The sequence below is a fragment of the Anguilla rostrata genome, chromosome 11 (genome assembly GCF_018555375.3).
Source record: "Anguilla rostrata isolate EN2019 chromosome 11, ASM1855537v3, whole genome shotgun sequence".
NCBI lineage: Eukaryota > Metazoa > Chordata > Actinopteri > Anguilliformes > Anguillidae > Anguilla > Anguilla rostrata.
Window position 1 is genome coordinate 35,340,866 of NC_057943.1, and position 16,163 is coordinate 35,357,028.

Genomic DNA, 16,163 nt, shown 5'->3' on the forward strand with positions numbered 1-16,163 from the left:
ATATATATATATATATATATATATGCACGGGTCCGCAGTTTTAGCGCCATGCGTAAATCGCGACCCCTCAGCTGCAGTACCGGGCGCTGCTATTTTGTCCTGATCGACACAATTGCCCACTTATGTTATGGATGCACGCTGCTGTACATCTGGAGATAACAGGTAACAATACTGTGAAATTCCTACTGTGTACTCTTATACACTGTCATAAAACAACATCACAGTTGAAACAACATTTACGATGCTCAAAATAGAACAAACCGGTTCATATCGGATTTTCCAACTTTAGATTAGGTTAAGTTATCCTATAGGCTACTAGCCCACAAGCAAGCTAGTCTAGCTAATTATGGTTAACGATAATTAATGACAGTCCCTTTATCAAGCAAGACAATTTACAAATAGGCAATGTTTGAAGCATGTCGCTAAGATTAGTGATGTTGTAAGTGTCCCCTTTTCTTTAGTAATGCCACGGACAGTAGGCTAGTCCGTTTGTTTAGCCGGTTGTTTCAAATGGGTGGTAGTGGCACGCTGCTAATTTAAAAAATGCAACAAAAAACAAACAAAAAAAATGTAGTAGCCTGCTTTTGCATGTTATTGATTACTCGGAACTTAAAAAGGGAAATAGCGTCACCGGTATTATGGGCAAATACACTTAAATGAAAGGCAAAATACACTGGGAAATTGGAGATTTATATTTATAGACGTAACACATGTAACAGATTAGTCTGTGTAGTGTGTGTGTGTGTGTGTGTGTGTGCTTGCGCGCCTGTGTGTGTGAGTGAATGCGTACCGTATTAGCATGTTTGTGGTCCTGCTGTGTGGTTTATCCTATCTTGTGATGCACAAAACGTGTTACTAAATCATGCTGCTGTAACTGTACTGTATTTCGCAAATATACTCAGAATAACAAAATGACACAAGACATGAAAACAAATGGAAGTTATGAAATCCTCAAATCAGGCATTTCAGAGTGGCACAGCTTATCTCATCTTATTTAAAGTTACACTTGTAGTTTTTTGCCTTAATATATTCTAAAATGAATTTTGACTGCACAAAGTAATGGCTAAATAATATTGAATCACGTTCTCATAATATATGTAGGTGGCTTGCAATGTAACGTCTCCGTCACCATTCAATTTTAGCCTAATCTTTTTGTGCTCCGGGTCAGGACAGTGCACTGTCATTAACTTGCTTTCATTTTGAAAAAACAGAAGTTTATAAAATGTAAACAAAGACAAAAAAGAACAGTGACCATTTCAAAGTCACAATTACATTACATTACATTACATTACAGGCATTTGGCAGACGCTCTTATCCAGAGCGACGTACAACAAAGTGTATAACCATAACCAGGAACAAGTATGACGAAAACCCTAGAGAGAAGTACCGGTCCAAGTACAGGGAACAACCGCATAGTTCAACTTGGACCCTGATGGTTAAACTGGTTAACACTAACAACGAGAACGGCAACAACGCAATCTATGGAAAAATAAAAATAAAAATACAATTAGTCGTTAAGACAGGCGCATCAACTAAGTCACCTATGAAACAGCTGCCTAGTTACAACCCTAAGTTTAGTCATTTACAGGGGGGAAGGGAGGGATGGGGAGAGGTGCAGCCTGAAGAGGTGGGTCTTCAGTCGTCGTTTGAAATGGGTCACAGTCTCAGCTGTTCTGACCTCCACAGGGAGGTCATTCCACCATCGTGGTGCCAGAACAGACAGGAGACGTGTTCTGGAAGTGCAGGTGCGAAGAGGGGGAGGTGCTAGGTGTCCTGAGGTAGCAGAACGGAGGGATCTGGCTGGCATGTAGGGTTTGAATATCTTGTGAAGGTATGCAGGGGCTGATCCCTTGACTGCCTGACAATGGCAATTAAGGAAATTTCACATAATTTTTTTTCTTCCAACATTACATTTTCAGATCTTTCAGTAACAATTCCAGCCGGAAATGAGAATTGCAGGTTATGGAATCCTTGTTGCGCTTCGGTTGGGTGAGTAACTTAAGGTACACTACTCAATGTATTATCCAGAGTGACTTGCATAGCATTTACACTACAACTATTTATTCAGCTGGATATATATATATATATGTATGTATGCGGTACAACGGCAGTTATTTTTCTCTCTCTTATGGTGACTGAATATCCAACTTCCCTCTCCTAGCCCAGCTGGCAGTACCTCCAGTCTACTCTGTCCGCACGTTCGTGAGCTTCGGCTGTTCCCTCACTCTTCCCTGCCATGGAGACCCCAGCAGGGATGTGGATTGGTTGTTTCAGCAGGATGAGTTTCCTGATTGGCTTTTTGTGGCCCAACTCCACACCGGAGCCTTTTCCTCTGGAGACGGCTTCCAGGGACGGGTGGAATCCTTCCACCTAACAGAGCCAGGAAACTACAGCCTCACCCTCAGTCCTGTGGTGTACAGTGACCTCGGCATTTACAAGTGCCAGTACAAGGATGAGACTGAGATCCTTCTTTCAGATGTGAAACTAGAAATTAGAGGTCAGTGCATGTTGCCTTTTTTCCGACAGACTGAGTGAATGTTTTTAGTGCTTGTGGATTTGATAGCCCTAAAAGCTGTTTTTTGACAAAGGATATTACTATTATTATTCTTACGATTGCTTTTCGGGGGACAGGATCATTCCAGTCTGTATAAAACCCACAAGCCTTGGGTGGTTTGCAGTGGATAGCATATGCTGCATCAGGGCCTTCATCTACCCCAAGCAACAAGGTTGAGCTGTTCAACTCTTGTATGCCAGGAATGCTTTGTAAATCTCTGTCTGCCTGTCTCTCTCTTTCCTTCTCTCTTTTTCTGTCTCTGTCTATCTCAGTCACATCAAATGTTTCTATAGCGATGGGAATGTCCGTCAGTCTTCCTTGCATTGGGAAAATTAATATGCAAGCACGTGCTGGTGATCTGGATATCCTCTGGAAGAGAGGTGGAGAGAAAGTTTACCAGATCCATAAGAACACCATCACATATGGTCCCAGGTTCGAGAACAGAGCTTCAGTTTCCCCAGAACAAGCCCTCTATGGAAACATGTCTTTAACCATCAGACAGACACGGTTTTCAGATGAAGACGACTACCAGTGCTTCTACAACAGTCCGAAAGAGAGGGGGAACCCAGATTCTGCCAGTCTCGTTGTGACAGGTAAAATTCACTTTAGATCTTCAGTTCAGTAGGGGAGCCAAGCAGCTCAGGTGTGTAAGTGTCTGGTGTGTATTATTTATTTTTTCATGTGGTAAGTTTAATCAGGGCAAGTGTAACAATGTTTCATAATTCACAGAGGTATTGATGAAAGATGACACCAGTCATTTTTGGATGCCATAATTTGCCCTGTATCATTTTTACCTTTTTACATGATCAAGCTGACTGCTGTTGATAATGTGTTCATGTCCCCTGTAAATATACATGAAAGTGTAAAATATGCAAATATGTAAATGAATTCCCTGCCCTCACAGGCCACCCACCCCAGACCCTCACAGTGAAGGCCGGTGGTTTGCTCTCCATACCGCTCTATACCGCAGACCCAGTGAGGGTAACATTCAGTGCCCTTGGTTCAGATGAAGTGATGATGCTCGATGCAAATAAAGGCCCAGCCAGGTACGGGAAGCGTTGTGCTCAGAGATGTAAGCTACAGAACTACACCCTTTTGCTGAGGAGTGTGACACTGGAGGATGCCGGAGTCTACAAGGTAACCGATCCTGAGACCAAGAAGACCATCGGCTCTGTCTCTCTGCAAGTCTCAGGTACGATCCTCCTCTTCAGATCTGTGTTTGTGCAGACGCAGGGCTCAGCATCTTATTGGTGCACTGTTATTCCACTGAGTTATGGCTGCTGCAAGCCATTGGGAAAATAATGGAAATAATAATAATATTATTAATATAAAATAAAAAAAAATTTCACAATGCCAATGTTTTATTGTCCCCTTGAGCACAATATACATAAGAGACACAAAAGTATAGGTTTTAGGCTTTTGCAATCTTAGGCTATGGTTTCTAAGATGTAGCCTAGCTGTAGTGGCATTCCCTCTAGATCTCAAAATAAGCCGCAAGCGAGCTGTAAGGACCAGTAACTTCAGTCTGACGCGAATGACAGGAGATGTAATCTAGTTTGAAGAAGTTTACTGAAATGATAAAGTTTGAATCACATCGTGTCACACGGTAGAAAAACTATGTGCTCCCGTGCCTAATGCAGCTCTCTGCCACTTCATTAGGTGACAGCAGTGGCACCCGGTGTGGTCTTCTGCTGCTGTAGCCCATCTGCTTCAGGGTTTGACGTGGTGTGTGTTCAGAGATGCTCTTCTGCATACCTCGGTTGTAACGAGTGGTTATTCAAGTTACTGTTGCCTTTCTATCAGCTCAAACCAGTCTGGCCATTCTCCTCTGACCTCTGCCACCAACAAGGCATTTTCGCCCAGAGAACTGCCGCTCACTGGATATTTTCTCTTTTTTGGACCATTCTCTGTAAACCCTAGAGATGGTTGTGTGTGAAAATCCCAGTAGATCAGCAGTTTCTGAAATATTCAAACCAGCCCGTCTGGCACCGACAACCATGACACGTTCAAAGTCACTTAAATCAACTTTCTTCCCCATTCTGCTGCTTGGTTTAAACTTCAGCAGATCGTCTTGACCATGTCTGCATGCCTAAATGCATTGAGTTGCTCCCACATGGTTGGCTGATTAGATATTTGCATAAACGGGTGCAGTTTGCAGTTGAACAGGTGTACCTAATGAAGTGGCCAGTGAGTGTATGTGTTACTCACCTCATGTACCCCTAGACCTTTGGGGTCGTAACAGCTACTACTTTTAATCAGACTTCTAACTTGGCATCAGCTCTGCTTGTTGTATGAACCTTTATGGAGGCACTTTTTGTAAGTCCCTCTGGATGTTTGCTAAATGTATTATTGTTGTTGTTGTTATCATTGTTGTTGTTATTAATATTATTATTGTAGTCTTCCTTCCTGATTATTACCTGCTCTTCTCTGTTTCTCCCAAATGAGTCCCTCTTTCTCCATGTTCTCTCTCAGCCTCTGCGGGACTCTCTGCTGGTGCAGTGGCTGGGATAGTGGTGGCAGTGATGGTGTTGCTGCTGGTTCTGGCTGGCAGTGCCTTTGCAGTCTGGAAGTTCTTCATAAAGACAGCAAACCTTGAAATAGCCAATGCAGAAGATCCCTAAGGTTCCAACAGCAGAGCAGCATGCGTTCTGTTTCCTGACAGCCATGAACCCCCTCTCTCTGTGTCCTGTAGGGCAGTTGTAAGTTGTTTCTCTGCGGTCGCCTCTCTGAGGGCTCAAATGCTTTATTTCTGCATAAGCTCCCAAATGAGTCTGTGTCTGTTACTTTCAATATTCCAACACTATCTTCCACTTCCCTTCAGGATCGCCAGACCCCTCATGCCAGATACCCATAATTCTAAGACACTGGGGGGGATTAACAACCTCCTTGCATGTAGAGGAGGCATAGTAAGGACTGTTCATTCGATGTTAACCACACTAACGGTGTGAACCCCCATGGTGTGATAGCCTTGTGCTGTGCCAACTCGACGCCTAGATAATTGCTGTGTATCCCTATAGAGCACCACCGGCGACTAGCGGGCACCGTCAGTATTTCAAGGCCGCTCCATTCACACCAGCGAATGGAGGAAAGTCTAATTGAATAATTAGCAAATACAATTACAATATCCAACAGGTCTGAAAAACTCAAAGCGAGTGCAGGCTATTAGAATCTTACAGTGTCACGTTTCTGAGTTCCCTAGCCTGCACAACTTAGAAATAATTCGTCATCTTCTCGTAACCTGAACCAAAAGTAATCATGTTTTGTATGGGTATATTTTAATACTCACAACGAAGGTCGGGGTACAAAGTATATCCACCTTTCTTGCATTGCTAAATAATTATCCAACTAGATCAAAACTAAATAAATATTTACCAAAGTTATTGAAACCCGCCCCACAATGGGAAAGGCGAACGTGATATGAAGGTGTGCTCTCAAAACAGCCAATCACAGCTCAGACTGCACTCTCCTGGTCAGGTCAATGACCACTGAAGCCACCCTTCTTCTTTTTCAAATGTTTCCTTTTTCCTTCGTACCCAAGCCGTGGGTCACGTTGATTTTTAGGAAGCTATCCTAGCCTCTGTGTCCCCGCCGAATAACCCTGGATCGGTGTACTGTTGGACTTAAGAGTGTTCGCACCACTTTGGAACCGTGTGTCTACGCTTGGAAGTACTGACGGGCTCGTGTTGGGAGTCCGGTGTCGCTGATCAAGCTGGCCTATCCCAAGCTGCATTTTCCAGCTTTGAACTTAGCGCGTGCTGCCTCAGCTGGGTCTTGGGGATCACTTCCTCCTCCCGCTCTCCTCTCTTCCTCTCCACACTACGACTCATAAGTAACGCCATAATTCGAAGTTTAACGTACCGTTAGCTATTTATGCATACATCCGTACGGAGCCAGCAGTAGCAAGACAGTGGCTAGACGGTAAACCACATTGTATGGACAGAGTGTGGCACAGTGGGTAAGGAACTGCGCTTGTAACCGAAAGGTCGCAGGTTCGATTCCCGGGTATGGACACTGCCGTTGTACCCTTGAGCAAGGTACTTAACCTGCATTGCTTCAGTATATATCCAGCTGATTAAATGGATACAATGTAATTGGATACTATGTAAAAAAGTTGTGTAAGTCGCTCTGGATAAGAGCGTCTGCTAAATGCCTGTAATGTAATGTAATATGGTTAAAGAACTTTGTGTTATGAGTCGAGTGTTACTGATTGTTGTCTGTCTCATACTAATCATAGACTACGTGGTATTAGTTCATAGTTCTGTGTAGTGGTACCCAGCAACCTTGTTGAGAGAGCGTTTCACTTATGAACTATAATACTGATACTGTAACGTCTGACTCGTCACTACATTCTACATTATATGTACGGAATTGTATTGTACTATACTGTGCCAATATCTTATCCCGTATTACAACCAAACTGCTTAACTTCCCATAACAATTATTTGTTATTAAAGCTTATATTTTTGTATTTGTTTTGTACATGCTAATGGAATGATCACCAACGAAGTAGGGGGGGCAATCTTCCCTCTGGTACAAATAAACCTCAATGCCCCAGTGCAGTGACGGGGACACTGTGCTGTAGGAGATGCCGTCTTTCGGATGAGACGTTAAACCGAGGTCCTGACTTTCTGTGGTCACTAAAGATCCCATGACACTTATCGCTAAGAGTAGGGGGTTCCCCGGTGTCCTGGCCAAATCCCAGATCTGGTTCTCGCAAACTTGCCACTAAAAAATCATCCCCAGACTTAATTGGCTAAATAAATGTTCTCTCCCTCTCCACCTTCGCTAATGTGTGGTGAGCGTTCTGGCGCAAATTGGCTGCCGTGCATCACCCAGGTGGGTGCTACACATTGGTGGTGGGTGAGGTGAGTTCCCCTTCACTGTAGAGCACTTGGAAAAGTGCTATATAAATGTAATTAATAATAATAGGCATTCAAGGGATCAGCCCCCGCATACCTCCACAAGATATTCAAACCCTACATGCCAGCCAGATCCCTCCGTTCTGCTACCTCAGGACGCCTAGCACCTCCCCCTCTTCGTACCTGCCCTTCCAGAACACGTCTCCTGTCTGTTCTGGCCCCACGATGGTGGAATGACCTCCCTGTGGAGGTCAGAACAGCTGAGACACTGACCCATTTCAAACGGCGATTGAAGACTCAACGCTTCAGGCTGCACCTCTCCCCATCCCTCCCTTCCCCCCTGTAAATGACTAAACTTAGGGTTGTAACTAGGCAGCTGTTTCGTAGGTGACTTAGGTGCATTAACTGTCTGAACGACTACTTGTATTTTTTCCATAGATTGCGTTGTTGCCATTCTTGTTGTTAGTGTTAATCAGTTTAACCTCAGGGTCCAAGTTGAACTATGCGGTTGTTCCCTGCACTTGGACCGGTACTTCTCTCTAGGGGTTTCGTCATACTTGTTCCTGGTTATGGTTATACACTTTGTTGTACGTCGCTCTGGATAAGAGCGTCTGCCAAATGCCTGTAATGTAATGTAATGTAATAATAATAATATCATGTATGTATCTGTAGTGTCTTGTCATTACGAACCAACCAACGCACTATTTATTAACTTACATGCTTTAAAATTTTATGATCTATTTGATCTTAAAACTGCACAGATAATGTACAATGTTTTAATACCATGTAAGGTGACCTTGAGTGTTCAGAAAGGCACCTGATAAATGTATTAAAATATTGTAGTGAATGAAGAATAAAAAGCTTGTTTGCAGCTTGAATGTGATTCCTCTACTATGCCCTGTCTGTGGTATATATGAAGTGCTTTAGGGAATTAAGACCTCTAGGCCTGCACGGTCAGTCTTGGTATGCACGCAGTGATCCGAATTGATTGGCTAGTAAATGGAATCTTTGCATATGGTGCTTAAATTAATCTCAGGGTGGAATGACAGGTCTTTGTCTCTGAAAACTATATAAACTAATGTATTGGACTTTATATTTATATACATGTCCTGGACAGCAAGAAAACGCAAGCTTTTGTTACTCAGGACACAAACGAGCAGTAGGTACTCATAATACACTGTGGCCATTATAACCTGCTGCATTCCGTGACCAGCACTGGCAACCCCCAGGACTAAAGTATAGTAGACATTCATTAGCTGCACAAACCAAAATCTATTTCACTTGACACTGGCTTTAAACCATAACTAATTGCAGCTCTATAAATACATTGGGTAGAAGTGTTCAAGACCACTTCCCAGCAACACAATAACCTGTCTAATTTACTGAATCAAGATGGCAGATGGTAACACTGCCCAGTTGTTTAATGACACCCCTCCCCCAAGTCAGCCTTACCAATTACACATTTCACGGCAATACACAGCCAAACAGAATGACATACAGAAAGCAACACGGTGAAACCACAACTGTAAATTAAAAAAGAACTTTATTGGTAGTTTTTTTACACAAAGCAAGGAGCGGACAGGGCAGCTGCCAGTCTGCAGGGTTGGCAGTGCCAGGAGCAGACAGGGCAGCCGCCAGTCTGCAGGGTTGGCAGTACCAGGCGACAGGCATGCCAGTCGCAGGGTGCAGTACAGGAGCAGACAGGGCATGCCAGTCTGCAGGGTTGGCAGTACCAGGAGCATACAGCACTGCCAGTCTGCAGGTTGGCAGTACCAGGACGACAGGCAGCGCAGTCTGCAGAGTTGGCAGTGCCAGGAGCAGACAGGGCAGCTGCCAGTCTGCAGGGTTGGCAGTACCAGGAGCAGACACTGCAGCTGCCAGTCTGCAGGGTTGGCAGTACCAGGAGCAGACACTGCAGCTGCCAGTCTGCAGAGTTGGCAGTGCCAGGAGCAGACAGGGCAGCTAGTCGTTGGGTTGGTAGAGATGCCTCTCATCCTCCCCCTCGTGGTCGACCCCCTCCACATCTGGCTCCACCATGTCCCCATTGCTGCTGATGCAGAGGTTGTGGAGGAAGGCACATGTGGACACGACCACCGGCACAAAGGTAGACTTCCCCTGGGATCACAGTACAGTTTTATTTAACTGTGTGATTTAAAATGATTTTAATCCATGTTAGTTTGAATGTACTTTTATCTTCACATGAATTTTCCTTTTTAAATGATGATTTCAAAAATTCTCTCCCCAGACCTGCTTTGTAACCTATTCCCCGAATTAACTGTTCACAAGTCGCCCACTCTGTGTGTGTGTGTGTGTGTATTTTTATGTCTGTCTCTTTACCTCAAAGGCCTTCAGGAAGATGCCGAGCCACCGGTCCTTCATCCACATCGCCCTCTCTGCCACACGCCTGGCCGTGGAAAGGTGTCGGTTGTACCTGGCCTGAGCAGGATTTTGGACCGGCTCCCTGAATGGGGTCATGAGGTACATGGGTGCAGCCAAGCAGGGACATACCCCATCCCCTGTCCTGAATGACGCACCATCCCGGAGGCGGAGTGAGTTGCCCCGTGTAAACTGAGGTCCACCGCTGGACCCGAGCGTCATGGACAGCACCAGGGAGGCCTGTGAACACGTTCAGGAAGCCACCTTTGTGCTCGCAGCACCAGGGAGGCCTGTGAACACGTTCAGGGAGCCACCTTTGTGCTCGCAGCACCAGGGAGGCCTGTGAACACGTTCAGGGAGCCACCTTTGTGCTCGCACATCTCCTGGAGCTGAATGAAATGGAATGGCTTCCTGTTGTCATCTTTGTTGAGCGCCGGGGACTTCTGTCGACACTTCCAGTCACATGTCCGAAGCTGGGGAGACAGCCAGAGGGCAAAGTGGGCACCAGTCACCTCCAGCTCATCTTCTGAGCCAGACGGGCAAAACTGGCACCAGTCTCCTCCAGCTCATCTTCTGAGCCAGACGGGCAAAACTGGCACCAGTCTCCTCCAGCTCATCTTCTGAGCCAGACGGGCAAAACTGGCACCAGTGTCCTACAGCTCATCTTCTGAGGGAAAATGGATCACCCCCTTGAATTTCCCCAAGATGTCCTCAGCGACCCGTTGTATGGACATCAGGGACGGTGGCGCTGGAGACAGGTAAGTCCTCTGACACCACCCAATAGGAGGTAGCACTAGCCTGCCAGGATAAATCATGCCAAACTCCAGGGCTTTCCCCCATCCGTGCTCCTTTTCAATCCCCAGAGAGTGGACCAAGGCATTCAGCGTTTGCCTCGACAGGCGAAAATCCCTTTTCAGCTCCACAACAACGGCCGCGTTCTGGCAACCGCCACTTAAGTTTCCATACAAGCCTGCCTGCATGCGACAAAAGTACAAAATAGCTACAAAATTCACGGTCGAGAAATCAATGGTTGTAATTTATCTATAGCAGCTAGCGATTGTGTACAAATTGTATCTGAAATGTTTTTAAATAAAGGTAAGTCTCTATGAAAGCTCAGAAAACGTGGTCACTGTGATGTTATTAGCGTAATAAGGGCTATTAATGTTAATTCTGGCTTTATTTTTGGTAGAATAACGGCGGAACTCAACAGAACTTTTACCGGAAGTTATATAAAGGAAGTCTAATTGTTGCTAGCTTCACGGAGCTCGGTTTTATCCCAGAGACTGTAAAAAATATCTCATAAAAAACACGTTTTCAACGTACAAAAATGCCAAGTTACTAAAAAGTATTGATATCAAAATGACGCCAAGTTCGATACTACAGACAATATAGGCTATCTTGCTCACCGAAATGACATAAGATGTATCTCAAAGCAATACATACCCAATATTTCCTCAGTTCTTTCAAGTCACTTGGCCCTGTTGTATAAGCATGCACTACATGGACAGGCCAAACATATGTGTGGATGGCTCTCTCACAGTCAAGATTGATTGAATAGGTGTGTGTACGTCCAATTGTATTGGTATGTAGGCCTATGTATTTTGCTGCCCAGGCTTTCTGTTGCGTGAATGATAGTATGTTTCTTGTACAAGTGTGTTCGTGAATGTGAATGTAAGATGCTGCCAGGGAAATGTCCCCATGCGGATAAAGAAGTTCTCTATGTATGTATGTACAATATGTGTTTTTACATGCAGTATTTATTGTACGTAGCAAATATACAATAACTTGCACATGTACTCAAATTCAGTTCAGAAGCAAGTATAAACATGTTTTCTGGAGAAATGTGCTTCCTGTCGTTGCTCAGCAGCAGTTTTGTACATTAATGAATTTATCATTAATTTCAATGTACAATGTTCAATGTGTTCCATGAGACAATTCGAAATATTTGTCTCTTTGATCTGACAGAAAGTGTGCATGACATTGTGAAATGGTAAGTTTAGAAAACACAGGGCCAAGTGACTTGAAAGAACTGAGGAAATATTGGGTAGCATTGCTTTGAGATACATCTTATGTCATTTCGGTGAGGCAAGATAGCCTATATTGTCTGTAGTATCGTAACTTGGCGTCATTTTGATATCAATATGTGGGAAATAAATATAGATGTACTCAAAAAACACAAGCCCATTGTATGGGGAAAGATATGTAGTTAGAGAGCACAGGCCCAGTGTATATGGGAAAGGAGTGTATCAATGAGCACCAGCTGTCTCCTCCCTGACGTATCATCCGGCTAGCAAAGGAGGAAAGATACAGTTGGACCAAGGTCGACCTTGGCCATACGAGCAACAACCGGCAGCAGGGGAGCGCTTCATACTAAATAGATACAATAAGAACAAACACATAATACACACATAATTTCTGCCCTGCTGGGCTAAGCTGTATAAAGGCGCATTTGTGAAACTAACGGAAGCTTCTGCCCTTTCTGGAAATGTGTTATCAGAATATGTGACTTATGATAGAAGGGGAGGGTGAGTCAGGCGGAGACGGCACTAGGGAGAGGCTGATAAATAATGGTGTCCGAGGGAAATTGGGTGTCAGATAAAAATAATGATGTCAATAACATTACGTAATTAACAAAATTAAATGGGAAGTACTAGATTTAAGCTACAAAAACAGGAGGAGCGAAGATAGGATAAAAGGAGTGTTCGGACCCCAGGGGAGAGCGTGTATGTCTTGTGTCGAGTATGGTCGTGTATGTCGTGTATGTCTTGTGTGTCTTGTATGTCTGTGTGTGTGTGGCGTCTTATGTGTTTTCTTAGTGTGTGTTTGGGAATGCTTGGAGAATTATCTGATGTATTGTCTTTACTTTGAGTGACTGTTAATTGTACTGAACTGCGAGATCAGCCCGGGTTATTTTTATGTAATCTTTGATTTACTAACAGATAAACCCGTTGCATCAGACTCTGAGAAGTGTGCATCTTTGAAGAAGCATTCAACAGTGTGGAGGAGGCGACCTCGGCGTGTTTCTGGCCCAGGCCGGGCCGCTTTTCCGACCACAAATACTTTTTAGTAACTGGCATTTTTGTACGTTGAAAACGTGTTTTTTTATGAGATATAGTTCTTTTTGCAAAGCGTTTTATATGAGAGTGAGAAAATGCGACCCTGTAAAAACGGGTGTGGATTATGGCTATCGTTGTGTGAATTTGTACAGTCTGATGAGCGTGTACCGTTCAGCAGTTCGGTGTTGGCTGTGAAACAGTTCTGTGAAAAGTGAGCAGTGGCATAAGCATAACGATCAAAATGCAGATGACATATGGCGTTTATGTACTCACGGATTTGACGTCCATCCAACGAGCCTTGATGACACAAAGAATCAGCAATCAGTAGAATTATAACTCCTAGGTCGCAACTTGGTGTAGCCTTCTGTCCTGCTCCGTTGTCTGTTATTTCGTGGAGATGCACTTTTAGTGTTTGTAAGGTTTATAAGGCATTTTGATAGGCTTTATATGCAGGTAGGAATCCTCTTCGCGTTTTGCTAAACTAGAACCGGAAAACATGATAGTGCAGAATAGGAGCATGAATGTAGAAACGTGGCGTTTGCTGATAAGAAGGTTTTGTAGGGTAGCCAAGTGAAGAAATGTAGTTAGTAGAAATGGCACAGCGGTGAACTGGTGTAACTTTGTAATAAAGGAATACATTTGCCGTCATGAAATGCATATGGTGGCCATGAGTGAGTTTTGGTAAAAGGCATATAAATAAAAGCTTTAAGAGAACGTTAATGTAAAGAGGAAGTATCTGCCTGAGGACGAGGCGGGATTCAATCGTTCAACCGGAGGTTTTTCCAGTCTGCCACTTTGTTAGGGGCAGCACCATGACATATGCAATGCGTGAAATATAATTAGCAAACCTGTCCGTGGTTTTAAAGAAAACACAGGCGAGTAAGCGCAGAAGAGCTCCAGTTGAATCCATATGGCTTTGCAATATTGTAGCCGGTGAACAAGTTGAACGTGCAGACGGACGTCATAATACTGTGGTGCAAAAGCAATAATTGAGAATAGTAACAATTATTAGTGAAGTACAAGCAGGTTAAATGAGTAACATGGTGGTTGAACGTGACACTTCTCAGTTGTCTTTAGGCAAGACAAAACAAATGTGCATAATTTTTATTATTCAGTAATTTCAATGTACTTTAAGGCGTGTTTTTTCTAAGCCTAAATTTCCCACTATAAAATTCACCCGAATCGTCTGGGCGTGATAATGAGAACTTCAGTTTTGTTAACTGTCATCAGCTATGATTGACAGACCGTGGCCCCTTACCATAAATACCCCCATGTACTGCTGTTTTTGGGAGACTTTTCCACAAGCTATAGCTTAGTAGTATATGAAGTACCGATAGATACTAAGGTAAAGCTTGACTTGTATTTCAATTATAATTTTTTCTAAGAGAATCCATGTTAGTTTGAATTAAAAAATAAAGGGACAATATGCGTCCTCATAAAAACCCAAAATAGGGTACTACCCTTATCGATAACATTCGTTATGAAAGCAAACTACCTAGCTAGCTACGTTAGCTATAGCAAATTAATATAACCAGAAATAATTAATAGTTCTTAAAGTCACTCTAATTTTAAATGACCTTAAGTTAGTCAAATATGTGCATTGTCTTTCTGGGAGCCAGCCGCGCAAACTAGGTCGGGGGTTATCCATGGGTTTACGGACGTTAAAAAGGGAAAATGGTGTGGGAGTACTTGTTTCGTGACGGACCCGTTTAAACTTTGTCACCCCTTTGAAAATAGGCGGTAAATTTAAACGCATATTTCCCAAAAAAGCAGAACGGACCCTTTTAAAAACTGTACTCATAGTGTTTCTTCAATGCCTCGGGTGCAAGTGCACACAAAAACGGGAAATGTGAAAATCACCATGTACTCCTTTAACGTAAAAGGCGCTCTTTGCTGGTAGAACCGTCAACCTTGTGTTCCTCAAGACTGTACCTTGACCCACTACGCCACATAGTACGCGGACTAGCTGTTTATACTGTCATGTTTCGAGTAGTGTACAAAGTTATTGATAGTTGCGTGTGTATTCGAGTTTCCCATTGGGTCGTGTTAGGTGAAGATTTTGCGGTTGTCGGTAAAATGTCCAATGGGGAAACATGTTTTTAGTGGGATCGAGGCGAAAAATAATCGATGAGAATAAGAAAAAGAGAATAAAGACGGGAGAAAAACCCGGCACGCAAAATCCCCTTATTTCTTGGGGCTTTATTCGGTTGCATGTGAATTGTTTATGAAATCTGTCTGTTGAAATCTGGGTCAAATGTACAGAATGTAATGTTTCTTACATACATGCTAGTGGTCTGTGGCTGTTGTGGTTATTTCTGGGGGGAGTGGCCCTGCAAGTGGCAACTCTCGATCTTATAGGTATGGGGGCATGCCCCCGCCAAGGCGTAAACTTGGCGGATGCAATAACTTGCCTCCAACAATTTACCAATTTATCCGAGACTGTTTCATGCCCCTAATACACATTCCGATTAGTACCAAGACGTTTTTTGACCAGAGCGGACAGTGCAGAAAATGCTAAATGACACCGAAAAAATGAGACAGCGACTTCTGAAGCCTGGACAGCGTTCATGCACACTGAACTGTAGAACTTCAAAAGAAATTTAGTGGTCTACAATGTGAACTTTCTTGCCCAAAATACAAAAGGACGCCAGTGAGTTAATCAAGTTCGTAAATGCAATGAATATATTGGTTTGAAAACGAGAGCCGGTGCTTACAATCACTTGACTATCATGACCAACTGTGCGGCATTGTCATTTGTTTATTACCATTGTTTGCGATATGCGCCCAGTGGTTATTTATCTATTGTGATGTATTTAGTTGGACAGGGTGAATGTATTCGTAGTCGAACGAACATTTTGGAGGGAGTTGCAGAGATGGTTCAGCGTCAGTATTTCGTCAACATTAGGATTCCTAGGTAACTGTCTGTGTGCAAGGTGGTTGACAAGCCAGAGGAGGGGGGAGCGGATGCTTGCTTGTTTGGTTGAGTTGGCCGTAGATTGCGAAGACTTTTTTTACCTTAAAACTGGCAACCCTAGAAAGTTCAGGCTTGCTTGCTTGCCTGCAAGCCCGTTATCTCAGAAATATTTCTTTAAATTCTTTTTATTTTAAAAATATTTTTTTTTAAATATACATTTCTGTTGGTTGATTGTACTGTTAAATCTGATATAGTGGATCAGGAAGGCAGATAAAGTTGTTCAGCTCGTATGGCAGCGGCCAAGAGTGGGAAGGGGTTTTGGGGGGAGGGAGATGGCAGTCTGGTGCTAGTTTGAAAGATGGACAGACAATCTGACAAGACGAGTACCGTCTAGTGAAAGGCAC

At 43.6% G+C, this 16,163-nt stretch overlaps 1 protein-coding gene across 9 annotated transcripts in view; it reads left to right on the plus strand.

Annotated features, from left to right (window-relative positions):
- Positions 1-16,163, plus strand: part of LOC135234720 (uncharacterized) — a 42,983-nt gene that overhangs the window by 6,858 nt on the left and 19,962 nt on the right. For 5 of the 9 annotated variants that reach the window (XM_064299589.1, XM_064299592.1, XM_064299596.1 and 2 more), the window contains exons 2-4: positions 1,920-1,989; positions 2,162-2,497; positions 2,827-3,147. In XM_064299589.1, the coding sequence (XP_064155659.1) occupies positions 1,947-1,989; positions 2,162-2,497; positions 2,827-3,147 (700 nt within the window). In that variant the 5' untranslated portion in view covers positions 1,920-1,946. Of the gene's footprint in view, positions 1-1,919; positions 1,990-2,161; positions 2,498-2,826; positions 3,148-3,458; positions 3,747-4,213; positions 8,297-16,163 lie in introns of those variants that run through there. The other 4 variants (XM_064299598.1, XM_064299597.1, XM_064299594.1 and 1 more) reach the window with 4 other exon arrangements.